This window comes from Chelonia mydas, chromosome 1 (genome assembly GCF_015237465.2).
Source record: "Chelonia mydas isolate rCheMyd1 chromosome 1, rCheMyd1.pri.v2, whole genome shotgun sequence".
Taxonomy (NCBI): Eukaryota; Metazoa; Chordata; order Testudines; family Cheloniidae; genus Chelonia; species Chelonia mydas.
Genome location: NC_057849.1, coordinates 21,310,634 through 21,338,167, shown reverse-complemented (window position 1 = coordinate 21,338,167; position 27,534 = coordinate 21,310,634). Strand labels below are relative to the sequence as shown.

The 27,534-nt window shown below is 41.7% G+C and overlaps 1 protein-coding gene across 11 annotated transcripts in view; it reads left to right on the top strand.

The window, feature by feature from the left end:
• DLG2 (discs large MAGUK scaffold protein 2) overlaps positions 1–27,534 on the top strand; it is a 1,449,547-nt gene that overhangs the window by 1,046,846 nt on the left and 375,167 nt on the right. For all 11 annotated transcript variants that reach the window (XM_043528333.1, XM_043528345.1, XM_043528361.1 and 8 more), the window contains one exon: positions 19,083–19,219. In XM_043528333.1, the coding sequence (XP_043384268.1) occupies positions 19,083–19,219 (137 nt within the window). The remainder of the gene's footprint in view (positions 1–19,082; positions 19,220–27,534) is intronic.

Genomic DNA, 27,534 nt, shown 5'->3' with positions numbered 1-27,534 from the left:
AGGGGAAACTGAGGCATCCCCACAATATTCAGAGAAAACATTAAGAATAGTCCCACTTCGTCACACCAGCATATCCCATATCCCAGTGGCTAGAGCACCCTTCTGCAATGTGGGAGACCCAAATTTTTAAAAATACAAGTGGGGTGGTGATTGAAATACTATTTAGCAACCTATTTAAAAAAAATTAGATTGTGAACATCATTCTTTTGCTTGGCTTCTGCTGTCTGAAAAAGGAGAAAGACAAGAGTAAATGGGTTTCGGGAATGTATGAGAGGAATAGTTGATTCAGTTAAAATTCAGCTACCAAAAATAATTTGGTGGGGACCATTTGCATTTATTCTGAACATTCTCCTTGCTGTACCCAGGTTCCTCTAATGGCTTGGTCACTCCTGCTGCATCTTAACTATTGTGAAGCTTCATTTGTAATTGCAGCAAGTTTCAATGAAAATGAGATTACAGCTCCTACGGGGAATTTTGTATAGATAGGTCTGAGCTATGAAGTGGGGGATTTGCATCTTTTTTTTAAATTTGGGCCCATTTCTCATTGGTTTAGATCCAGTTTGCCCAACAACTTTGGAACGTTGCTTTTCCTTTATTTTTTTTTTAACTTCTATGTTAATTATTCATAGAGTTTGCAGCCTTTCTTTATTTAACAGATGTGCTTTAGATGCACCTGCTATTTTAAGGGAATTCCTTTAGCAGCTGTCATTTCAGTCTATTGTTTCCACAAGGGCAATCATTCAGATGGTCTAGAGTACTCTCACACCTGCCAGCTGGTAAACCATGACTTTTGGGGGAGGGTCTCTTGTCCATTTACTTGCCTTCCGCTGCAGAGAGGCTCCCTTAAGATCTTTTCATGCCAGAAATTCTCTCTTATGCTGGTGGCAAGGAGGCTCCCTTTTCTCTACATGAAGGATTTTGTTACTTTTCAGACAACCTGCAATATAATATAAATCCTTTCTTGGTACAGTACATTTTAGCATGAGTTGAAAACTATGTTAAAAAGGCAAAGTGGAAGACTTGATCCCCTACCTTTAGCCTATCACTCCTGAGATGAATAGCAACTTTGGGACCAGTACAGAGGCAGAGCCTCTGGGCGGGCGAGGGGTGGGGGGAGGGAGGTTTGCTGTGTCACATAGACATTAACTGATATTTATGATATTTCAACCATGATCTGTGTGGCCAGTTAAGGAGCAGCTTTTATGGATTGTACAATTAGTTCTCTCCAGTCCCTCACCTTGAGGGAAGGTGATGGTTGTAGTGCAGGATCTCAAGAGTGCAAGGGGATGATAAAATCGGACATAATGGCAAGGAATTCTTAGGAATCCATGAACAATGTACACATCCTTTGCCTAAGCAAAGGAGCCAATTTCCTTATGATATTTCTGAAAGCTTTTCTTTGGCAAATAGTAGTTGGAAGTACGGGGTCAGTTTGTTGTTGCTGCAAATTATTTGTTGTTGTTTTGCTGTCCACAAAAATGTGCTATGAGTTTAACAGAACAAATGGATGTACCAGCTTACACTACCTCCTCCCTGGGAGTAACTGCAGACTACTGAACTCCACAGCCTCAAACACACCTCCCTAATCCCAGAGAGTGACTGCAGCCTGCTTCCCCTTCAGCCCCTTTCTTCTGCCAATTTTCAGGCTTTATAGCAGACCCTGCTGTTCCTTCTCAGCTGGTCTCCATTATGTATCAGTTCTTCAGTCCCCAATCTCCCCCAGAAACAGCCAATCAGGTTAATTAAGCTCACTTGGCCTGCTCTATCTTGTGTGGGGTGGATACTCCATTACTCCCACCCCAAAAAATTCAAGGGGATATGGATGGAGTGAAAAAGGATGAAGGATAAATGTAGCTAATTTTAAGGAAAGAAAAGGAGTACTTGTGGCACCTTAGAGACTAATAAACTTATCTAAGCAATTTTAAAGAGTGGAATTTTACCAAGCAGTGACCTCTAGCATATTGTGAGTTGTAGGAAACATCTTAGCAATGTAGTAACTGTATTCCTGTCTGTGTATGAGCTGTCTTGGCTAAGTTAAACCCAAACAAAGCTGATTTAGCCATAGTTGGTTATTTTTAAACAAATCCACACTCAAGAAAACCTCTCTGTTAACTGCTCTTGGTGCAGTCTCTCTAGGGGTTCCAACTTTCTCTTCACTGGTCTCTTCAATTCACTTACAGTTAGACCAGTCCATAAACTCTTAACCTAAATTGAATCCATCAGCCCTTAACTTCCAGGACTTGCAGTCTTCTTTTATTTCCTTGTCAGTTTCTTAGAAGCATCCTGACATAAGGCCATTGCCCCTCTGTTATCCCAGACCTTTCTACCTCCCTTTCCCTGTTCTCTCCTTTATAGCTGGGCTTGTTTTCTTTATTGGTCTCACCTGTGGGTACATGCCTCCAAAAGTGGCAGTTCTGTGGGGGTTTGGTCAGTCTGACTGCATGTAAGCAGTGAAGACTCTCCTCTCCCTTCTGCCTATGCTCAGTATGGGGTTTGTAAATCCCACTACACCCTCTCACTAAATATATAATCACAGTTAATTTTATCAATTAATGGGTTATTGATTATTGACAATTGATTATCAACAGTAGGTAATATGGCAGATGTGAAATTTATCCATAGTTTATAGGTACTAGGAGTAGTAGTTATGCCTGCTAAAAATCACCAAATGTCTGAGCTAGCATCTTACAAATCGTTTCTCCTGTGCTTGAAAAGATACTAAAAATTCTACAGTTGCAAGTGCTACCCACACAGTAATGTCATGGAATAGCCATAATTTGTTTATGCACTGTGACCACCCAGAGACTGTAGAAATGAGGGATGCTTTTTGTAGATAATGATACAAATTGCCCTTGCCCAAAAAGCATGAAAGACAAACATTGAATAGAAAAAAGAAACATAGCCAAACCATACAATTGTGGAAATAACTTCTGTGACTACAAGAGATTAAATATAAACAATTTCCTTTGCTTGCCCTTGACAGTAATTTTGTATTTTGGTTGCCTTCTGTTTGCTTTATTTCTGTCTAGGAGACATAGGAGGCATTATTACAATAGAATCCTCCCTACATCTGTAAATGTTAATGAATATGTGAACAAAGTACTGCCTCAGCACAGGTTGATGGTAATTCACATCCAGTAGGACCGACCTGTTTTCTGAACTTCTCTGTTAACAAAAACAGGATCATATCCCTCAGGGACACCTAGTTTGGACAGACAGCTGGCTGTCTTTGCAAAGACTATTTGACTCTACTGGACTTCACGCTTTAACTCTAGGCCTCAGCTACTGCACTTTAGACAGCATGCCTTCACTCAGACTCAGCACTAATGACCTTTAACGCTGAATCTCTACTTTGTACCCAGCACTTGTGTCCTGATCTCAGGAAGCTGTTTTCCTATAAATAAGGTCATGGGCTTGCAGGCTTTGAAGTCTTGACTTACTGAGTCCATTGGGTCAGAGCCTTGGATTAAATAAATGCCTAATAGTTTCAAGGTTTGAGGTAGCCGTAGAGATTTCAGATAATCGGGTTGCCCCAGCATTCACCCTCTGCCTTACATAGTCTTTCCTTTCATCAACAATACTATGAGGTGTAGTTACATTGGCTTCCGAATATTGAGGCACTGTCCATGCTCATTGAGTTCTAGTATGGTTCCCCAGACAGTTATTAACAGGGGCTTTCAATCAGATTGTTGCAACACAGTAAATAGTCTGGGGGTGCAGGCCCTGGGGTGGTTTTGATCAGGTTCTGCCCCCCATTACGGTTGGGTCCTGCCCAGCATTCACCCCACAGTGGCGGCTCCTGCAGCTCTTGTGCTGTGGGGCTGGCAGGGCTTGGCTTTCGGCTCTGTGGTTGCAGCACTGCTCAGTTTTGGCCCCACCCCTCTGACTGGACCAAATATTTGTGAGTGGGGTTGTGACCTGGTTCATGCAGTTGCTGTGCCACTCACTCAAATTTGGCCTATCCAGACTCCCGCCATTATGAGTGGTGCTTGGACCCCAGCGATTGCCGTGCCTGGAGCAGGGAGACGAGGCCAGTGAGCCCTGTGGGAGGAGCCACAGGAGCTACCATGTGACCCTTTGAAACATTCTGACAACCCAATTTTGGGTACTGACCCAGGGGTTGAGAACCCCTGCTATAAACTACCTAGGAAGATTAATAGTGGGGTCTTAACACAGATGTCCGAAAAGCCCTGATGATAATGTCCAGGGAAACCACATTGATCAAAGAAAGCTTGCTATATAACTATTCCTGAAACAACCATGTTTAAATATTATTGTAGTGAGCACTGTCCTGTTCTCAACATGGATAAGGCATTGGTTCTCAGATAAGCTTATGTGCTTCAGGACATGTCTTGAAAGGTCCGATATTATTGTCTGCAGATTTCAAATATGGGCCCCTCCAGATTCCTCTTTCTTTAAATACTTTGGGGAACTATAATACTTCTCCCTGACAAAACACTCAGAGTGGTGTTAATAGAAAAAGAGAGAACCACCATTAGCTTAGTGAGGAGCCATGGTAGCTTTTATATTGTTGTGTGTAGCATTTTTGTTTCACTTTATCTCGTAGAGCATTGCAGATGAGCCTGCTTGTTGTCAGTATACTGAGTGGCTGAAGTACAGCTGCATGGAAATGCAGAGGAAAGAACCAAACCAAGAACATGTTGTTCCTGAACCAGTGTTTTCAGAGTGTAATGTTAATGCTGTAGCTCAGTCAGTACAATCGTGTTTTTATCTCCATTCCTTGTTCAGAACATTGCCAACAGGTGATATGTAATTTGTAATAGTGGAGATTTCAGAGTCTTCCAATACAAAAACACTCGTTTAATCCATGTCTCACTCTCTTATAAGGCAAAAGTAACAAAATGAATGGCAAGTTATTCACGAATCAGTTGTGAATAGATAAGACCATTTACAAGATAAAGTCTGATTTCAGTTTGTATGTTCAAGTTTAAATGTAATCAGGCAGTTCAAGAAAATATTTCCATTCAGATAGATTCTACTTTGCAACTGGAGTAAGGGGATCAGTGCTAAAATGCTTTCATCAGATAGATGAGGAACAAAAGTAACTGATGGCTCTCTCCCTGACAGAATCATTTGTGGTAGTTAAGCAGATCGCAGAGTGACAGATTGCTCTTTCTGCCTCCATTTAACTGGTAACAGATCATTAAATATTTTAATGGAACTTAATCTCAATTTAAGAAGAAGTGACCTCACAGTAAACAAGTTAGAAATATAAATCATCTTACTAATCTCTGCTACTGTGATATACAGCAAATCATTTTTTAAAAAATAAATCACAAATAGATATTGTCTTCCTGTGAGTCAGGATTTTGTTCTCCGGGGATGTTCTTCAGTCTGTACAAACAGATTTGCCAGAGTCTGTGGGAGTGTTTAGCGTGGTTTGTGAGTGGTATCAGGAAAAAAAAAAGTAGCATATTAAAACTATGCTTGATCCTGCGACCACTGATGTGCATGTTTGCAAGATGAAACCCTGCTACTTTCAGTTCTTAGGAGTGCTAAATACTGTGTCCATTCTGTAAGTAACTGGAATAATGTGTAATAATTTAAGGTAAACTGTAGCAATTAAATACCAAGTAACTCAATTGTTTTTTATTGGTTTTACTTCCTAATTGTATGACTAGTTACTTATACGAGGTCACCACAGCCCCAATCCTGAAGAGGTTCAGCATGGGAGGGCCCCTATACCCGACTTCACTGGGGCTCCATGTGGATGGAAAGTGGCCTAGTTTCATTAATGGAGCCCATTGTAGTATTTGGGCTTAAGTAATTTAATTACTTAGTAAAAACAATATTAAGTTATTAGATTATTTAGGGTCCAGTGATACCAGGGAGTGGTGTGGAGGAACTACTCAGCTTTTAGATTTGTTTGGGGGTGGGAGGCAGGTTGGGAGGGTTTCGTCTTCCATTGACACCTGCAGGTTCAACTCCAAACCCCATAGATCCCCAGGAAATCAAAAAGAAGCATTGCCAAATAACTTGAGTCCACCTGAAGCCATGTTATATCTGTGGGAAGGGTAGCATTCCACCAGGCAGGCTACATGAGTCAGTGAATGTGGCACTTCTCCTGTCTATCTCCCAATGGATGTTTTTTCAAGACTGGAATCATTTCTGCTTGATTAAGTGCAGGGAAGAAATCTGGGCCTAAATATATTCTCTTTACTATATGTATAAATACTTCTGTTGCTTTAAATTCTCAAGAAAATGTATTGATTTTATGTAATTATTATTAAACACAAGTAACTCACTCTTTCCTTATGTATTAGTTATTAAAATGGCTCTATAAATTCCAACAAATAGTTTACATAGTTCTAAGCAGTCACTGGCCAATAACAAGTAAATGCAGTGCTTGGTTTTAGTCGTCATAATCACTGAATAATTTTATCTTTGAGTGGAGAAGTTTGGATACTTGGCCAAGGCCATAGAGGGAGTAAAATGTAAGAATTTTTAGCCTTCAGTTTTGTGCTCTAACCATTCTTGATCCAATATTGTAATTAAAATAAGAGAGTAGCAAAGGCAAATGTTATAAAAGTAGCTAATTGTTGGGTTAACAAATAGGGATAACTTGGTCCCCTGCAACATTTAAATTCATAAACCCAAATTTGGGAGATCTGAATCTGAGGGGTAGAGGTGGCAAAATTATGCCTCCGTAACTTGACTTTCAGAAGGTTGAGACCTAACGTCCAGCCATATTCTTGTGTGTGCATTAAAATATACATGCAGGGAGCCAATTTGCATGCACAATTGCAATATAAACATATGCAGGGCAGGCACACAAATTTAAAGGGAAAAATCTACATGAAACTTTAGGCCTCAACTTTCAAAGAATCAGGCCCTAACTGGCTATTAATTTATTCTTATGTGGTTGATCTTGTAGGTATCTTCTTTTTCAATAATTTAGCTTTTTCATGTGAAACGTGTAGGATCAGTATGATATGATCGTGCTACATTGCCTCAAATATTTGCCATGACTCAGAGTAACAATACAAGTCAGACATTAAATGATTTTCTCTCTTCATAGTATTTGTGCTAGTGGAAATATAACAGTATGTTTTGATGTATGGTTTTTAGTGAGAAGCAAGTTGTCATTAATTAGCTTCCGTTTAAAAATCAGCTAATTGTGAATAATTAGGAACACTGCTTTCCTGTTTATAGCCAGAAGAGTTTTAAAATATGCTTTTAAATGACTGAGTAGCTCAAAAGAGAATACAAAATTGTATTTTATCTTCAAATCTATTTAGACACATAAATTATAGAGAATGTACAACATTTAATGAGAAATTTCATGCTTGTCTTAAAATTCTCTGCATCCCATCACTTAAACTGTATCCAAAGGGAATCTATCCTTCTATGATCTTTTGTGATAAGTATGTGCCTGTAAAAATCCATAATAGGAAATACTCTTTAAAAGTCTTAACTGCAAAATTGAAGGCAAAAGAGCAGATAAGAAGTTTGATTTATGGGTGTTGAACATTTACTTTTTAGGCAGAATAATGTGACAATGTATTTTCAGGCCCTTTATCAGGATCACAAAAAGATTAGCCTTTATTGAGATAATGCAAACACTACATATTATCTGCCGTATCTATATTCTTATTGTTTACTATAGAGATTCCTGCTACTATATTTGAAGATATGTCAGTATTTGTGTCAGAGTGCTTCCTCCCAAATCCTATGGGGGGCATTTAAATCAAATGCAAACATTTATTCTACTCCAAAAGGCAAATAAATCTCTGCTAGGAGTAAATTCCTTTCTGGCTGTTGTAACCCACATGCATTCTACTGCAGCATTTGATTTTTACATCCAGAGGCAGGGAGAGAAGCAATGAGGAGAAGGAATGGACTTGTTTGAGATGTTTGTACACACATGCAGATTGCAGAGAAACTAAGCTAGAAACGCTGCCCAGAAATATCCAGAAATCTTGTCACATAGGATTTGAACTGTCATGGGCCTCGGATACTTAGGATGAGCTTCTTGTGTCGAGAAGTACATAACACACTGGTTAGTGTGTGTCATTTGTCTACCTCTGATCCACATAGGACATGCTACAGCTCTCAAAGGAAGAAACACCACTTATCAAGGAGCACAAATAAAAGATGTGGCCTCAGGCAGAGGACATTGCTAGGGTTGCCAACCCTCCAGGATTGGCCTGGAGCCTCCAGAAATTAAAGATTAATCTTTAATTAAAGATTATGTCATGTGATGAAATCTCCAGGAATACATCCAACCAATACTGGCAACCCTAGGCATTGCAGGAGTCTGATCTTGAGGTGATGAAGGCATGGGTAACAATTCACGGTCTGCATCTGAAATGGAGAAGGGCTGACTTCATTGTAGCTACCACTGGATGTTCTAATAGCAGCTGGGAATCCAACCAGATTGATCCCAGATGGCAAACCCCCTCAATCATTATCCTTCCATCTCTTCCGGGTGCTTACTCAACCACAGATGTCATCACAGTCTTAGCTGCTCAGCCGGTTCGCCCTCTTTCAGACCCGAAGTAATGCAACTGACAGCTCTAGTGAGGTCAAAATATAAAGCTGTGTATCATCAGCCGACTAAATACATTTCAACCCATGTCTCCTAAACAGCCCTGACAGCAGCCTCATGCGCTCATTAAATAAGAGGAGTGATAAGAGGGAGCCTTGCAGAACCCTACATCATTAATTAATGATTATATTGTTGAATGTTTTGGGTCAAAAAATGAAAGGCATGTTTGAGGTGGAAAATATTATATTGTTCACCTGATAGGAGTTATAGCTAATATCTGGCTCTCTTCTGAAAGGTGGCTCTGCAAAAAAGGAATTGTGGGGTTCTGTGGTTATAATAAGAGTCTTTGTTATTTCCATTCTCCCTTCTCTTCATGTGTCATTATATAATGCCTGCAACTGTAATTTTCACTCCATGCATCTGAAGAACTGTTTTTTTACCCACGAAAGCTTATGCCCAAATAAATCTGTTAGTCTTTAAAGTACCACCGGACTCCTTGTTGTTTTTGTAGATACAGACTAACACGGCTACCCCCTGATACTTGTTATTTCCATTCAATTTACCTATAAAAATGTGGGATTAAGGAGCTCTGACCAGAGTCATTATCTCTGCTCAGGCTTGACGCAGGCTGATGGCCTCAAGGAGAAGAATCTGGGTTGTAGAGCACTCCTTGTTAATCCTTTACAAAGTGCTTTGTGCACTGCATCTGCTGCCCAGCTACAGCTGCAAAAGTGGCCATAGCGACAGCCTCTCCCATAACCTGTCTAGCCACACCCAAAGGTTCCAACTAGTGTTGCTGTGTATACTGGCCAGCACAAAGCTTGAAGTTTCAGAACATTCTGGGTCTAAACTCTGGCAAGCATCTGTGTTGGTTTAGCAGCAGGGAAAGGTGTAGACAATCTATCTCTTGATCTCAATAGATTCTGTGGCCAAGAGCAAAGGAAATGTAGAACTGTATAATAGTTGAAGACATTAGTAGACTAATATCTTCAACTATTATAAAGTTCAACTATCATTTTTTCTATATAATGGTAATTTCAAAGGGTATCCTTTTCACCTACAAGCATTGTACATCTGCCTCACTCTGCCTGAAATTGAGAAATAAATGCAGACTATTACATACGTTGTATAAATGTCAGACACTAAAGAAGATGCTTAATAATTCTGAGTTCACAAAAAAAACCCACGAGAAAGAAACTTAATGATGGGATCAATTAGATGTTTTTCAGTTATACTTTCCCAGGCTATCGCCATATTGTCCAATTGTCACTTTCACAAAGAGCCCTCTCAAATGGTCAAGGGAAGGCTGGTGTGGAAATTAGAGAGAGTACTAGAAGCAGATAGCTCTTGTGAGCTCTGGTGAAACATGTTGTGAACTGTAAAATGTCTTAAACTGAATTTTTTAACATTTGTTTGATGTTTCCTCTGAGTGGATACAAAATTTAGCTAAATTATATTTATGGAACTTTTATTGGAATAAAATGTCAAATAAGCCAGGCTGGGAAGAGATTCATAAGAACTCACTCAAACAAAGGGCAGTTTAAATGTACTTCTCCAGCCTGAGGACAAAGACACAGTGATATTTACTGTGGATGAGGATAGTAGTTTCCCAGGGATTAGTGTATGGATCCCAGCAGATGAAAAATGAAAATATCTAGAGAGCAGAATCTGTCCCTAAACTGCCCTTTGTAAGACCATAGAACCTACATAGACTTTAATTTATTTTTAAAATTGAATTAATTTTGTAATTTAGTTCATTTTTTCATAAGCAAACTCCACAGGCTGAAATAGTTGAGGTAACCATTAAAGCATCATATATGTCAATAATGTAGACAGAAGAAATATAGTAATTGCAAGCGTAACAAGCCCCACCCAACACCATTAATATGCCTTTAAGCATGAGCAGTCTTCTGCATGGCATTTCTCTCTTCACAACAACATGGAGTAAGGTGGTCATTGGTGCTGGAACTAAAGGGTCAAGGGGAGTAGTAACAGGAATTCTTTTTCTTTTTCTGCAGCACCCTGTTAAGAATTAGCCATGTCTCTGTGGCTCTTGTTATTTATGTTGCTTCCATAACTGTGCTATCTGTCAAATCTAATCAGTCAAAGGGTATCAATCAAATTATCTTGTGTTAATTTACCTGTGTTCCTTTCCTAAGTTAAGTGGAATTTGATGAACTAGAAGCCCATCTTAGAAGAATACATCACACTAGCATTGACAACTTAATTGATGTATGACTGTTATAACTTTTCCTTTCAGAAAGAGCAAATGAATATAGAATGATTAAATTCTGTAAGCTTAGAGTGATTTTGCAGAGGACATTCTTATACGAGTATATTCTTAGCAATGCTTTGGGAACTGGGTACAGGAGCATTACCTCATCTCTGATCCAAAGGGGATTAACTCCATCTCAGTTTCCTTTTTCCCTTTTAAAGCTACTCCTGGGGAGGGGTATGAGGGTGGTTGCTTTTGAGACAGATGAGGGAGAGGTATGAGGGTGGTTGCTTTTGAGACAGATGAGGGAGAATGATTGGGGGAAGCTAGGCTCTACAACCTGAGCTGGATTGGACCCTGACCTTGGAATGTTTGTTACTTTTTGATTATGTTAGCTTATTTCACTGTCAGGTCCAGTTTCACAGCTTCAAAATGGAGGTATAACTCCTCCTCCTATGCAGATCAAGCGTATAACAGCCAATGAAATACTCTCAATTTGGTAACGTTAGGCTCTACCACTTTCCACTCCACTCTCCTCAGTCTTTCTTTCGGGGAGGCAGCACACTGCAGTCTCTGCACTTTACATCAGAAAAACATAAGCTCAGAGGACTAGGGGAAGAGATGGAACAAGAAATGCACCGCTTACCAAGACAGTCTTCGCCCTACACTAACAGGTTCCCTCTGCTGTGCTTGTGATTTGGGGCCATAATGGTAAATTAACAGGGGTGCACTTAAGTTTCCAGAACTCAGTGTCCAGGCTTCTTATCAGAAAATCACTCTCTTCCCTTTTTCATGAGAGTAGGTCAGTTGTATTTTCAGATTCTGGGTAGAGCTGGGCAATTTTATTTTCCAAACAAATGATTTATTTGCTGAAAAATGAAGCTTCAGTTGACCCAAAACTATTCACAAATTTGACATGAATAGTTTAAGCCAGTGGTTTTCAACCTGTGGTCCATGGACCCATGGGAGTCCACAGACTATATCTAAGATTTCCAAAAGGGTCTGCACCTCCACTCAACATTTTTTAGGGGTCCACAAATGAAAAAAGATTGAAAACCACTGGTTTAACCTATTCACAAAATGGCTGCAAGAGGTGGAGGGGTAAAGGTGGTGGTGGTGCTGCTCCTGCTCTGTCCTCTTTTATAATAGTTACCCTAGTGGTTAAGGGAGTCACCTGGGATGTGGGAGACCCAGGTTGAAATCCCTCCCTCTGCAATAGACTTTTTTCAGTTCCCACAAAATTCTGAATTTTTTCAGATTTGGTTCAATCCAAACTGAATTTGGTTTGTTTTTTCCTCTGCTGCCACCAAACTGGAAAATCAGTTGTTTGCTCAGCTCTGGTTTATGTGGACACAGCAGCAATATGAGGACAGATGCATAGAATTAAGCAGCAGGCCACAACTTTTATTAAACTTTCATACGGGGAGGGCACTACCCAGCCATCATCCATACTCTCCTATACAAGGCATTTAATTGGTTCCAGTGTGGGGGCTAGAGGGCTCCTTACAATATAACCCATAATGCGGGGTAGACTCTCCTCATCCTACCCCCCCAGGACTCAGCTCTCTCTGAGTGGTAGCACCCTCCCCCACCACTCCACCTCACCCAACGTGAAGGGGACAGAGGGTGCAGCAGGATGGGGACTTCGGCCTTCAAGGGCCACAAGGTCTGACCTCGGACCATGAAGGCCACTAGGTCTCACCCCATCACATGAGGCCAAGGCCCAACATCAAAATCCCAGGTCTTTTGCCTCTGGGATGGTTGATTTTATTCTGCTAACCTCACTAGAAACAGGCCATAAATTGCAACAAATAAACAACTCCACCCCATACCTTAGTTAGGTTCTAAGCACATTCCTACTCAACCCACTGTGGCTTGAAGGTGCTGCAAGGAAGGCAAAAAACTCCCTGGTCCTCTGCCAATTGGCCCATGCCCTTCTTCCATTGGCAGAGGACCCCCTAAAAAGATGATTGGCTAGATCCACAGCGTCTGTCAGGCCAAGTTCCCATTCCTAGTTTGGGTGGGAGGGTGGGCTTCTGGAATGGAGCCGAAAGAGGCTCCACAGAGCCCTGTGCTGGGCTAAAATCGTGGCAGCTGGGGAATGCCGGCTAATCAGCATCCCTCTCCCCCAGTTGCCCAATGGTGCCAGAGACTCCCGGGGGAGGAGCTACCTATTACCCTTGCTACTGGGACAGTCCCCATTTCACTGCTGGCCCCATCAAGTTCCTCACCCAATGATGGGTGTGGCATTTCTGATCTTAACTAAGCTAGCTGCTCCTGATTCCTTCAACCCAGGGAGGCTTCCATCAATGACTCTGAAACTTTTGCTAGGCTTTATTTCTGCCCCCTTCCTGCCCCCCGCCCACTGTTCACTGGCTCTAAGGAGCCACTTCTTCCTGGGTCTGGACACCACTGCAGTGAGGTACAGCAGCACGCAATACTCCCGCCATGAGGAACAAATGACCTATATTCCCTATCACCACCCTTATTTTCTATATTGTATAGGGACAAGCAGGTTATCACATTAAAAATGTCTATGATTAATAAAACAACATTAAGCAACCAATACGAATGCCCCCAGTGTTCCCAAGGTTTATTATGAATCCTAAGTATAAACACAGTGTATTTTTGCTAACACACACTGACAGACTTAAAACATGTATCCAAACATTGCATTCATGCAACACATAATACAAAATACATGTAAATGCTGGCTTAACTAAAACTAGAGGATGTATTAAAATTATTAGTCGCTTTTAATGACAGCATTTACTCCGCACACTCAAATTATTTACAAATTGGAAATGTTCACGGTTAAGGGGTTAGCTTTCTGATCTCAGTTCTGTAAACAGTTTTTGTGATATTATCAATTAAACTTACATTTGCTAGGATATTGCCTGCTAAGCTCTTATAAGGTTGTCATGAAGGTTTTCCTTTAGACAGAAATTGATTTACATGGTTATCAATTTAGAGCACCAAAAAAAAAGGACATGAGTGATGTCAAATTTACAGGCTGTCACTTGCTCATGCTGCACAATCTCTGTATATCATTTTGTCCTGTCACTTCTGTCCAGATATCTTTCCCCAGACTTGCAGCTGTTGTTTTCTCTGACAGTTGCTTTTACGGATCATTATTGCTAACTCAGTTTGGTTCCAACTTTTATGTCTGGTTCACAATTTGGTTTAAACCCCAAACCACTGTGCAACCCCAAACCTCCTGTCCCCTTTCCCCCCTCAAAAAAGTGATGGCATAAACATTGACTTTGAATTGCTTGGCTTTCATGCAAATATTGTCGCTACCTTGGCTTTCTTGAAATTAATCATTGTCTCCGACATTGCAGGAAGAAAGACAGGACATTAGAAATTTGATTTAACCAGGCTGCAACTCTATTAAGTTGCACATGTGGGAATTATCTGGCAATAACTTGTCCAGCACAGGTTATCCTTCCTTCCATACCACATGGGGAGGTGCACTGCCTTCAGCTCCACAACTCTCTATCACCCAGGGGTCAGGGGCTGCTTTTAGCTTGTCACCTTCTGCACCATTAACCTGGTTCTAGCACATTACTGGGTCCCCACTGTCCTCCCCTCATATGGTTTGGGCAGAGGGGGTTATCTCCTTGCCAGACATTAGGAGTCCCAGTTCCATTCTCCACCTTCTCTAGGACATGTCTTCTCCTACTCTGAGTCCAGCTGCAGTTTATCGGGGAACTGGACCTCCTTTTGAATAAGTAATTGTGCTAGGCACCTGTCAAGCCGTGCAGAGAATAAATGCCCACAAGGATGGGAGAAACAAGGAGGAGGCAATATTTGAAGTGACCAAGGGTTTTCTTTCCCATGCTGGCCCATAGAAAGTCTCCCCACCTCTGAGATTGAGGGAGATGGGGAGAGTCTACATTTAAATACAATGTTTTAAACTAAAAAATGAAATTAAAATATTTTTGAAAGGTTATAAAAGCAGTAAAAACCAATGGATTTTTAAAATCGTATTCAGTATATTCCAGTAACTTAAAACAACTGTCTTTATTAACAACCTATGTGAATTTTTACAGTAGTCAAACTATCATAAACATCCCAGTCACTTGATAATTACCTGTTCTGTTCATTCCCTTTGGGGCACCTGGTATTGGCCACTGTCGGAAGACAGGATACTGGGCTAGATGGACCTTTGGTCTGACCCAGTATGGCCGTTCTTATGTCCCCCAAACTTTGAGATATAAAATGTCTGTTGGGGAAATAATAAAATAAAGCAACAGAAATACATTAAATTCACTTCACTAACTTAAAAGTTATTGCCAATATTTTCTTCCTTCATTTTATCATCCCCTTGTCTCTTCTTCCATGTCTAGATTAATATATTTTAAGGCCAGCAGAGGTCATTAGATTATCTAATTTAGACCATTACATCACAGGTGACCTATACTGAGTAGTCTAGTCATTTTGTATCATTTTCTTTCTTTTCTTTCCTTAATTGTCTGTATGTTCTTTTGGATGCTTGTTCCTTCTTGTCTCTCTTTCTGCTCTTCCATATTCATTCATCCTCAAGGCTGGCTCTTGGCTTTGTGGGTCCCAAATGCAACCTCAGTATACATAGTACTGTGCTGTCCATTGGACTGTGCAATCTTATAGGCAGCTTCGCACTGGTTTCATAGGTTATGCAGCTCTGCCTTTGAAAATGAATGGGAGATGCATACATTCCTGCAACACCTTGTAAATGTACTGGTGACATCTTACTGATCCTACAGTATGCTGAGCTTCCGCAGCTCCCGTGGATTTGGGGGATGAATGATTCAGTAAGAACCTGCACAGGAGTAGTCTCTCAATCATAGAATAATAGGGTTAAGGCCAGGAGGGACCCCTACATCATATAGGTCACCATAGGCCACCAACACCATCCATCATCTTCACACTAAACCCACCAACTAAAATTAGACCAAAATATTGCAGACCACAGTGGAAGAAAACAAAGGACATACTATATAATATCACATACTCAGTGGCTTTGATCTGCTTTGAAGGTAGGTGATAAGTGTCTACTGAAAATGGCACGTACAAAGTCCTGCTCCTATACTGGGACATACTAAAGTCAGTAGGGCTCCGTGTGGATGCAGTCGCAGGATCAGGGTCACGTTCACTAATTTCACTTTGTGCAATCAAGACGGAAGAAAAGTTTTTGAGGGGTATTTTTTTTTTCAATTTACAAATTACGACATGCATCCCATCTACAATATAGACAGACAACAATTTTTGGTATCAGCTTTCTCTCAGGTTTCTGACCAGAAAAAGCAAACAACTGAAAATAGAGAAGACAGTCATTTCATTTGTGTTATGGTAGTGCCTAAAGGCCCCTCTGTGCTAGACATGGTACAGCCACATGGAGACAGACCTTGCTTCGATAAGCTTACAGTTAAGGATTGCCAAGGGATGAAGAGAGAAAACAGAAGGTCCCAAGGTCATACAGAAGACCTCAGTGGCAGGATTGAGAATAGAACCCAGGTCTCCTAACTCATAAGAATGGCCCTACTGGGTTAGACCAAATGTCCATCTAGTCCAGTATCCTGTCTTGCTACAGTGGCCAGTGCCAGGTGCCCCAGAGGGAATGAACAGAACAGGTAATCATCAAATGATCCATCCCCTGTCACTCATTCCCAGCTTCTGGCAAACAGAGGCTAGGGACACCATTCCTGCCTCCCAGTCTGCTGTCCTATCAACTAAATTGCTCTGCCTGCCATCCTCATTCTGGAATAATATTTTTGAAAATTTTATTACATTATCATAAAAGTGTATACCTGTAACGGGCCAGGGCATAGGCAGTCTGGCCTAGTGGTCACAGTTGGGCTGTGGGTCACACATAAGGGACAGTAGTTTGTGAGCAGGGGTTGGAGGAATCGCTAGAGCCAGGGTCAAATCAGGCTGGGGTCTGAGACCAGTGGAATCAGGAAACACGAGTCCGGGTCACAGCCAAGCTGCAGCCAGAGACTCAAGATTAGAGGTAGTATCAGACTGGAGTCAGGAGGCAAGAGTCAAGGTCAGAGTCAGGCTGGGATCAGAGGATGAGGTGAGGTCTGGAGTTGCAGTAGGCCCAAAGTCTGTGTGATTGCCCACACAACTTCTTGGGGCACCCTCCAGGGTTAAATAGGGTGCTTGGCCAATCAGAGGGCTGTGGGGTACTGACACTCTGGGTTTCTTGGATGGTACTTCCTGCTGTGCCTACTTGCCACAGTGCTCCCCATGGCACTGTGGGAACATCAGCTGTCCCTGGCTCTGTAAACCTGGGTTTTAGTACCAGATCCTTCTGTCACCAGGTGTTGGATTTTTTCACCCAGTGTGTAATAAATAAGTCATCAAAGGAGGCAGTAGCCCAAGTGTAGATGTTTTGGGCCAAAGTCCTGGAGCTTTTGCCGTCGAAGTTTTCTTAAAGAGGACATCCTTTTCTCCCCTTCATTGTGTCTCCGGGTGATAAAGAAATGATTGAGGACGAAGCAAATCATGTAATTTTTCCCCCAGAATTGATCTCATTGTTGTCTTAACAATAGGACATAACTACAAGAGTATTAAGAAGTTAGATAAAACGTTATTTTAATTGTCCCACTATTCTAAATTAATTTTACATGTATTATTAACAATTGTCATAATTAATTCATTTAAAGTTCATTGGATTTCAGATATTATTCCAGAGGTTTCTCGTTGTAATTTATAATTTTGCAAGTCTCCGTTAATTAGCCTATTACATTATCTGACAGCATGTTTCTCCAAGGATACTGTGAGAGGAAACCCGTAATTTCTTTGTCAACAGATATAATTCATTATAAAACTTCATCTCTTCAGTCATGTAGATGACAAAGCCTTTTGTTATTAACTGTAACATCAGTGAGTTTTATTGCACAAGCAATAAGGCTGGTGAAAATCGTAAACTGCCAAGTTATAGGGAGCAAATCTTTTTCTACTGCATCTCTCCAGATGAAGTTCTAGTCATCAATAAAATGTTTATTTCTATAACCACTGATTACAATACATTTTGAAAATAAAATTAGTGATATAAAAATCAGAGACAATTGCATTTATTTTCTTCATTGCAGAAATAGTTACACGTGGGTTGTCTCCGAATCTAACCTTATAGCAAGTGTCAGTAAAGACTTACTTGTTCAGCTGGAAGGTCTCATTAGACATATGACTCTAAGAAAAAGCAAACAACTGTTATGAATTTTTGGGGGAGTCTATAATAGATTTTTATGAAAATAAGATACCATAGACAGGTATTGACATACACTTTTGCAAAATGGGAGATAAAATTTTAGTACTAATGAAAGCAGTGATATGTGTGTGTAGCAGTAATAGTAGGGAGAATATAGGTAAAGGGTAAAGCCTCTAGTTTCTGAAGTCTGTTTATTTTCCCTTCCTGTTCTATATATTTTCTGTAGTTTGCATTATCATTTCCTAATCATATTACAATGCACTATTGACATCACTCCAGAGCTTTGAGATCTTTTGTGTGGTTCTTCATCTGGGAATTTTACAGGTTACTAAACAGAAGTTACCTGTTCGTCAAGGTATATCAGTCTAATCTTTCATGCACCCATAACAGCTGAGTGCTAATAATTATGCAAAGCAGAATTAAATACAAAGGACTGCATTCTCCATCTGTCCTTACCTAAACTATTCTGTGCTTTTCACTGTGGTAACTGAACAACTTATACATTCTACAAGGGATCTCTCCTTCTCTCTCTCCCCATCCCTGATATCAAGCTGTTTGTAGGGACAACAAGAATATTGAGAGTTTTATTTGTGTGTGTGTGTGTGTGTGTGTGTGTGTGTACGTACACAACAAGACACACAACAGTTTTGAAGAGTTAAAACCCCATGATTCACAGCATAATCCAAACTGTATTTATGGCCAGGAAAAACACTTTCCCTAGCATAGGGTTTGTTGCACTTGCTGGTACTGGCCACTGTCAGATACTGGTTTAGATGGACCACTGGTCGTCTTCTTAGCGTATGCACAAAATACCTCAGGTGGCACATGACCAGGATTCATTGCCAAAATTGGTCTGGTGGTTGGATCATTAGCTTCCCTGGGGTAGGACAGATACTGATGGGGAGAGTGATGTGAACGCTAGTCCATGCTACTGGTCTTGATTCAATATGGCAGTATGTTCTTAACCTATATCTGTGACTGATCTCCACGGAAATATTGGCAGTGCAATGTAAAGATGCACATACCCCGCAAGTTTCCTCATATACTATTTGCTATTAGTAAAAATAACTTTCCAGGAGGTTAATGGAAATACATATTGCCCTTGCATTCTTTAATAGTATGTCTGGCATTGCTAACAAGCATTCCTCCCCTTTCTTTTCCAGGTCTGGGCTTCAGTATTGCAGGAGGGGTGGGAAACCAACACATCGCAGGAGACAACAGCATTTATGTTACTAAGATTATTGATGGAGGAGCAGCACAAAAAGATGGAAGGTTGCAAGTTGGAGACAGACTTCTTATGGTGAGAATGACAAACTGGAACTATATTTGAAGCGGTGGAAATCTGTTTCAAATGGGGATTTTTGCTGTGGAGGTGTGGTAGTGGTTAAATCCGGTTGAATAATTACCTTCAAGTAATACTGTTAATTTTTGATATTTTTCTTTGAATGTATATGTTTGAGGCTTCAGTTGTATTGGAAAACCGAACTCATTTTTATGAAGATGAGCCAAAGAGTTTAATTAGTTTGGTATTCTTTTAACTCACAGCAAAGTATATGTACCCACTGCTGTTACAGTAAATGTTTTACTCCCTACATTTGGTTACTTGGTAATGCCCGGTCAGATGTTCTGGAAAAGTTTAGAACAAAGTTCTAGTTTAAAGTGAAAAATCCCTTCGTTGCCCTGGGGCCAGTCCTATTTTCAATGTTCTTAAAATGACAGAAGTTAGCAAAGGAAAGGAGCTGGTAGATCATCCAGTCCACCTCCCTCTCGATGGAATAAGATAATTTTATATAGCTATAACCTCATCAACACTAGGGGGTCTACTAGTGTGAGTATTTCAGTAAAATAAAATAAAAAGTACACCCCTCACCATAATAGTTATAATGGTACAAAATCTATGTATAGACCAGGCTTAAGGGCTAAGACCCAGGTATCTTTCAGGGGAAACCCAAAGAACTCCAAGCTTGGGGAGAACACTTAGGTTGCAGTTTAACTTTTAGTTTTGTGTTGTAACTCAGGAAGAATATAAGTTTGGACCATACCCAATATTTTATTGCCCCTCAGCCTGAGCGGTTAGCCAATATTTGGGGCCATGATGGGTTGTTTGCATTAGGAGGAGTAATTGATTGTACAAGTCAGGTATTTCTGTGGTGCAGTCCTGTTTACTTACTAAGAATATACTCAAAGTCCTGTTTCATAGAATCATAGAACTGGAAGGGACCTCGAGAAGTCACCTAGTCCAGTCCCTTGCACTCAAGGCAGGACTAAGTATTATCTAGACCATCCCTGACAGGTGTTTGTCCAACCTACTCTTAAAAATCCCCAATGATGGCGATTCCACAACCTCCCGAGGCAATTTATTCCAGTGCTTAACCACTCTGACAGTTAGGAAGTTTTTCCTAATGTCCAACCTAAACCTCTCTTTCTACAATTTAAGCCATTGCTCCTTGTCCTATCCTCAGAGGTTAGAAAGAACAATTTTTCCCCTCCTCCTTGTAACAACCTTTTATGTACTTGAAAACTGTTATCATATCCCCTCTCAGTCTTCTCTTCTCCAGACTAAACAAACCCCATTTTTTCAATCTTCCCTCATAAGTCATGTTTTGTAGACCTTTAATCATTTTTGTTGCTCTTCTCTGGATTTTCTCCAATTTGTCCACATCTTCCCTGAACACAGAAGTAACAAATAACAGGAGGTTTCCCTTGTCCAGAAATCCAAGCCTGCTTTCCAGATGGTCCTGTGCCCACAAGAAGCACTCTCCCTCAGCTACTTACCAGGGCCACACTCACTGCTTTTTGGCTTTCTGCTAGCTTTTTGGTCTTGTCTGCATCTCTCACATACACAGCTCCACCATTCAATGCCCAGTCCCCTTGTTTGCAGTCAGTCCCAGGGAAACCTCTTTTATTCTCCCAGAGATAGTTCTTGCTCAGGTCTTCCTTTGAGGTCCAGTCCCTTGGGCTCAGTAGCTTCTATTCTTTTAGGTATCTCTAAACAAAGGGGCATATAACTGCTCCCTCATCTAAACTGAATGAAAGGTAGCTATCACTCCCATTAACGTCAGTGAGGTCTGTGATTGCTCACTGGCCAAGACATGCTTGCTGGTAGCCACCAGTGCTCTCCAGTGGAACAATGTAGTCCACCTCCTTTACTCACTATGTTCTTTACTTTTGCCTTTCTCATTATCCAGGCCACCCATATTACGATGCACTATCCCCATATGTCCTTCCTATTCCTAGTTTAAGATTTTCACTTGAAAGGGCTATATCAAGTTGTCATTTAAAAATAATCCCTATTAAAACCAATATGGAGTTTGCCTTAGACTCAGGTTGTGCCATCTGTTTTTAAGTGTTGCATTATATGTGCATATATGGCCTCATATCTGTCAGTTCAATTTCTTTATTTCCCTGTTAGTCTCTGAGGGCAGGTCCAAACTTAAAACGCTGCATCCGCACAGCTGTACCGCTGTAGTGCTTAAGTAAGAAGCTCTTACACCGATGGGAGAGCTTCCATTGGCATAGTGAATCCACCTCCCCAAGAGGCAATAGCTAAGTCGACAAGAAAAACTCTCCCACTGACGCAGCGCTGTCTACACGGGGTGTTAGGTTCGTATAACTACGTCGCTCAGGGGTGCAAATTTTTCACACCTCTGAGTGTCATCGTTATACTGATATAGGCCTGTAATGTACACCTCACCTAAAGCACCAACTCTTGAAGTACTTGCAAACAGCCAAACTCCCCTCTGTTTCAGACTCTAGTCCCTTAGGCTCATAGCCACTGATAAACTAAGCAAAGTAAAGTGAAAGGGAATAAAAGAGTATGAAATGCCATTTAAACACAACCAGTCAGTCAAACACTCCTCTCTACACACAGTGAGCACCAGCTTTGGTCCAGTTAACTAAACAGTTAATGGGATACTGCAGAGGCAATTAACCCAAACAAACTTACTTACTTAAAACCAATTTTAGTACTTCTGCATAAAAAAACCCTTCTTTCTCTTTGTAGAGCTCTTTAAATCATGTTGCGCTTTAAAAAGGACATGCACATTCATCAGTGGCAATAGGCCAATTACATCCAACAGTTCACAGATGTTCACAGGAAAATGCTCAAGATTTCACTTCAACAAATTCCACTTCCTGGAGAAAATAACCTGAAAAGTATTTACACAAAGGCAGACGTAACCACCAGGATCCGAATCATCTCCCTCTATCTCCATAAGTACAACCCTATCAAATCTCAATAAAACTAAGTCAATAGATGAAAAAGAACAAATATCTCTTAAAAAGGGAAAAATAAATAAAACAAGTATGTTCCTCTGGCACTTTTATTTTGCCTCCACTTACTCTTTTCTGACTTTCCTGATGGTGATTTTCTAGGGTGATTGTAAGATCAACAGGAGGAACCAAAACTTTTACTATAGCTAGTGCTGAGTGCCTCACATTTTTCAAGATGAACCTGAAAATTTCCAAATTAAACAGCCCCCTTGATTACATTTGAAAGAATGAGGCTATGCAGAAGGAATGTTGCAATGGTTGTTAAATGTAAAGTGGAATTTCTTCCTACATATCTCCTGTGCAACTTTATTTAATTATTATGTCTCCCATCACTGTTGTCTTCTTTGATTAGGCTTGTAGGCTTCCTTTATTCCCTTCCTTTTTTGCCATTTTATTCCATCTTCTGTCATTGCATCTGTGGTCTGAGCCTGCCGTCTTGTTCCATTGTTCCTTCTTTCATAATCCATTTTCAGCCTTTCTGGTTTCTTTGTGTAACCTGAGTCTGATGGGTAGCTTAAGCCTTCTTCCTGTTGCCTGCTGCTTGGAGAAGCTTCTGCCCCATCACCCCAGGGTATAGGTCCTGGGTTCTTTATCTTGGCGCACGATACCTCCACCCAAGGGGGACTCCTCCTAGTGCATGGAATACAATGTGTGTTGTCCTTTGGGAAAATGTTTACTACCAAATAATGTACTAGAAGTGTAGTCCAATATACAAGGAATAAAACAATTATCACAGTCCCCTAAAGAACAATACAGGGAACAAAGGAAAAGGAATAAGGGGAAAATAGTACTGTAACTAGAATAACAAAATAGCAGCAATTACTTAAACCCTTCACCTTCTAACATTTACAATGGGCCCAAACCATTCAGCTTCCTCCCAGCACCTGCCTAGGCAGAATGTGAGTTGAGAAGAAGTTCTTTAGTGGGTGATGCAATGATGTAAATCATTGTCCAGCATAAAATTCAGAGTCACAAATAAAATAAATAGACTTGGGATTTCATACAGGGTCTTCACCCCTTGGATAGGGTCATCCTGAGGCTCTCTGATCTGGAGTCCAATGGAAAATTAGGCTGGCTCTTGATAGCCTAACCTGGAATTGCTCCTCAGTCTCCTGGGTTGCTTGTCTTGTTACCCCCAAAACAGACCCAAAGTACCCCCAGAATAGCTCACGTATTGCCCCTTCCTGGGTTTACCAGAAGTTCCCTTTGGGTGACCCATTTACCTGTTTTTGCAAGGTGAAAGGGGTCCACCCTAGAGAAATTGCTGGGGTTTTGTGGGAAATACTTTTAGAAACAAGTTCCCAGTACAGTTTAGACTTGCTACCCTTGGGAGGACATGAATACAGCCTTCCGATATAATTGATTGACACCCAGGGCATATTCTTCCGAAACACAGTTGTTAGGGGGCTTATTCCTTCACCCACTTACTTCCCTGGTCCTTCTCGCATGAACAGAGAGCAACAATACCCGAAGTCCAAAGGTGCAAACAATTCGATGTTTATTGGGGTGAACTTCCAGCAAGCATGATTCCAGTTTCCTTTCTTAGTATCCTCCTTCCCAGCTCTGACACCACAGAGCCTTACACCTGTGTCCCTGTTCCCACTCCTGCCCTTAGCCAAACATGATTCCAATTTCCTTCCGCCCATTCCCTGTTCCCATTTCCCCCTTTAGCAAAACATGATTCCAATTTCCTTACCCCCATTCCCTGTTCCCATCTCTCCCTTTAGCAAAACATGGTTCCAATTTCCGCACCCCCATTCCCTGTTCCCATCTCCCACGCCCACCCCCACCCCTACCCCTCTACTTACTGATTGACTGCAGACTATATAGTAAAACTTGAGTTCTGCTTAGCTATACCTTAACCAATCATTTTCCTGAAATTTAACTAACCAATCCTAACATATTGTAACATGATTATGTAACCAATTATATCCCACCACCTTAATTAGTTTACACCCAGCAAAATTAATTATACAGCAGACAGAAACAATCACAGAACCAGACAGAGATTATACAGACAAACAATAGCAAAGTGGGAACTATAATGACAAAACAATACAGAAGTGAGGATTTCACATCCCAGTATTGATAAGTGAGTTCTTGCCAGACAGGATGCTGTTTCCTTTTACATTTTCTAGGCACTTCCCTTTCTCTGGAGGTGATAGGCATTATCAGGACAGGTTTCAGAGTAACAGCCGTGTTAGTCTGTATTCGCAAAAAGAAAAGGAGTACTTGTGGCACCTTAGAGACTAACCATTTATTTGAGCATGAGCTTTCGTGAGCTACAGCTCACTTCATCGGGTGCATACTGTGGAAATTGCAGAATATCATTATTATATACACAGACACCATGAAACAATACCTCCTCCCTGGTATTTGTGCTGGAAATGGCCCACCTTGATTTTCATGCACGTTGTAAGGAGAGTGGTCACTTTGGATAGGCTATTACCAGCAGGAGAGTGAGTTTGTGTGTTTGTGTTTTGGGGGTGGGGGGGGGGAGTGAGAAAACCTGGATTTGTGCTGGAAATGGCCCACCTTGATTTTCATGCACGTTGTAAGGAAAGTGGTCACTTTGGATAGGCTATTACCAGCAGGAGAGTGAGTTTGTGTGTGTACGGGGGTGGGGGAGTGAGAAAACCTGTATTTGTGCTGGAAGTGGCCCACCTTGATTTTCATGCACGTTGTAAGGAGAGTGGTCACTTTGGATAGGCTATTACCAGCAGGAGAGTGAGTTTGTGTGTGTGGTTTTTGGAGGGGGGTGAGGGGGTGAGAGAACCTGGATTTCTGCAGGAAATGGCCCACCTTGATTATCATACACATTGTGAAGAGAGTGGTCACTTTGGATGGGCTATTACCAGCAAGAGAGTGAGTTTGTCTGTGGGGGGGCGGAGGGTGAGAAAACCTGGATTTGTGCTGGAAATGGCCGATCTCGATGATCACTTTAGATAAGCTATTACCAGCAGGAGAGTGAGGTGGGAGGAGGTATTGTTTCATGGTGTCTGTGTATATAATAATGATATTCTGCAATTTCCACAGTATGCATCCGATGAAGTGAGCTGTAGCTCACGAAAGCTCATGCTCAAATAAATTGGTTAGTCTCTAAGGTGCCACAAGTACTCCTTTTCTATTATCAGGACAGGATTGTATTCCTAACAGCCCAATAGCACCTTCTTTCAATGTGACTAGTTTGGAATGTGAGGATGTGACCCGTCGCTTCCTAGCTTATGGCTGCCTCTGTTGCTTAGCCAAAGGCCTTAGCCTAAGAACAGGGCCTCAAACTGTCACAGTAAGAGAAGGCCCTTACACCAGCAGACAGTGATTTTGATTCTTTCTTTTATATCTCTAGAACTAGCCAAGTGATAAGAATACACCTAAATTCTTAAAGTACAGGCCTTTGCAGACAGGCCTGAATATCTATATCCTAACAACAGTATTTTCTTTATTTAGTGTAAAAGCAATTTTCCCTATACAATAAGTCTAAACATAAAGCAAAAACATAAACAATCCTTGGATACAGCCTAAAAGTACCCAAACTATAAACATATAGTTAGCCCAATATTAAATGGCTGTGTTCTGTTTGCAGTGGGCAGTCTCCTGCTGGTGCTGACAGCAATCTTAAACTTTATACATATAAAACAATGTAACATTCACAACACAGACACATTTTTATTAACCCAAACATACCGACACATATTCATTAATCCTGTTTATATCTATATTTTACACTATAGCTAGCGTGCTTACCCTCCATAATCTTCTCTCCGTCTGTTCTGTGACGGTCCTTTTCTGCTGTGACACTGTGGTTGCTTCTTCTGATTTCTTCTGACTTTTCCTTCTTCTTCTGCTCCTAACTTTCTAAATTTTGCCTACTGACTCTCTGTCTTTCATACAGTTTTTGAGCTGTTTTGATTGGCTATTCTTTCAAGCCTTCCTTTTCCTCCAGTCAAATTTATATCCTTTCTGATTGATCTATTCTTATAGTCCAATCAGAACTGCTAAATCTGGCTATCAATCAAAGTTGTTACATAGTATTATGGTCTGTTTGCTGTTATGGTCTGGTGACCCTCACCTAGTTTTGGACTAACACGCCTGACTGATAGGGCAGCCAGGTGCCTGGTTTTTGACCAGAAAGTCTGTTAAAAAAGGGGTCCTGACACTGTCCAGTCAGATCTTCTGACTGGACACCCAATGTCCAGTTACTGCGGGGTGGAAGGCAGGGAGGCACCGGGTCATCACCCGCACGAGCCCCTACTTAGCCAGGACTGTGTCAGGCAGCTGCAGCTCACAGCCCTGGCTCCACAGGAAAGTCCCTCCTGACCCAGGCGACGAGGGTGAGTGGGTGGGGAAAAGCATGCTCGGGGCGAGGGGGGAAGAGGAGTGGCTGGAGGTGGGGCCTCAGGGGAAAGAGGCAGGGCAGGGCCTAAGGGTGGAGGGGGAAGGACTTTGGAGAGAATAGGCAGGGCGGGGTGGGACCTTGGGGGGTGTGAGAGGCGGGGCAGGGGAGGTTCCGGCCCTCCTGCTGGAGTGTCTGGCTTTTAAATGACAGGTTTCAGAGTAGCAGCCGTGTTAGTCTGTATTCGCAAAAAGAAAAGGAGTACTTGTGGCACCTTAGAGACTAACCAATTTATCTGAGCATAAGCTTTCGTGCATCCGGTGAAGTGAGCTGTAGCTCACGAAAGCTTATGCTCAAATAAATTGGTTAGTCTCTGAGGTGCCACAAGTACTCCTTTGGTTTTTAAATATTACTAAGTTGGCAACCCTACTGACTGACCTCTCCCTGCAGTGTTGAAGTGACCTTAGTAAAGTGACCTTTACTTGACCCTAGATTACATTTGCTTGCCTGCCAACATAACACTATATGCTGAACTGAAAACTACTAACTCATCCTTCTTGACTGTGTGCCAACATTTCACACATACCAGATGGGGTGGGGCTGGGGATGAGAGGTTTGGGGTGCAGGAGGGTGCTCAGCACTGGGATCGAGGGGGTTGGAGTGCTGGAGCGGGGCTCAGCCACATGGTGTGGCCCCCGACCCAGTGCCCCAGCTTGAGTGCCGGAATGGGGCCTAGCCGCGTGGTGCAGCCCCCAACCCGGCACCCCAGCTTGAGCGCCGGAATGGGGCCTAGCCGCGTGGTGCAGCCCCCAACCCGGCACCCCAGCTTGAGCGCTGGAGCAGGGCCAAGCCGCGTGGTGCGGCCCCCAACCCGGCGTCCCAGTGGGAACTCACGGGCTGGCTTAAAATGGCTCATGGGCCAGATCCAGCCCGAGGGCTGTAGTTTGCCCACCCCGCTCTAGGTCATTAGACCCATCCAAGCATCTTTTGTATTACAAAGCCACTGCACA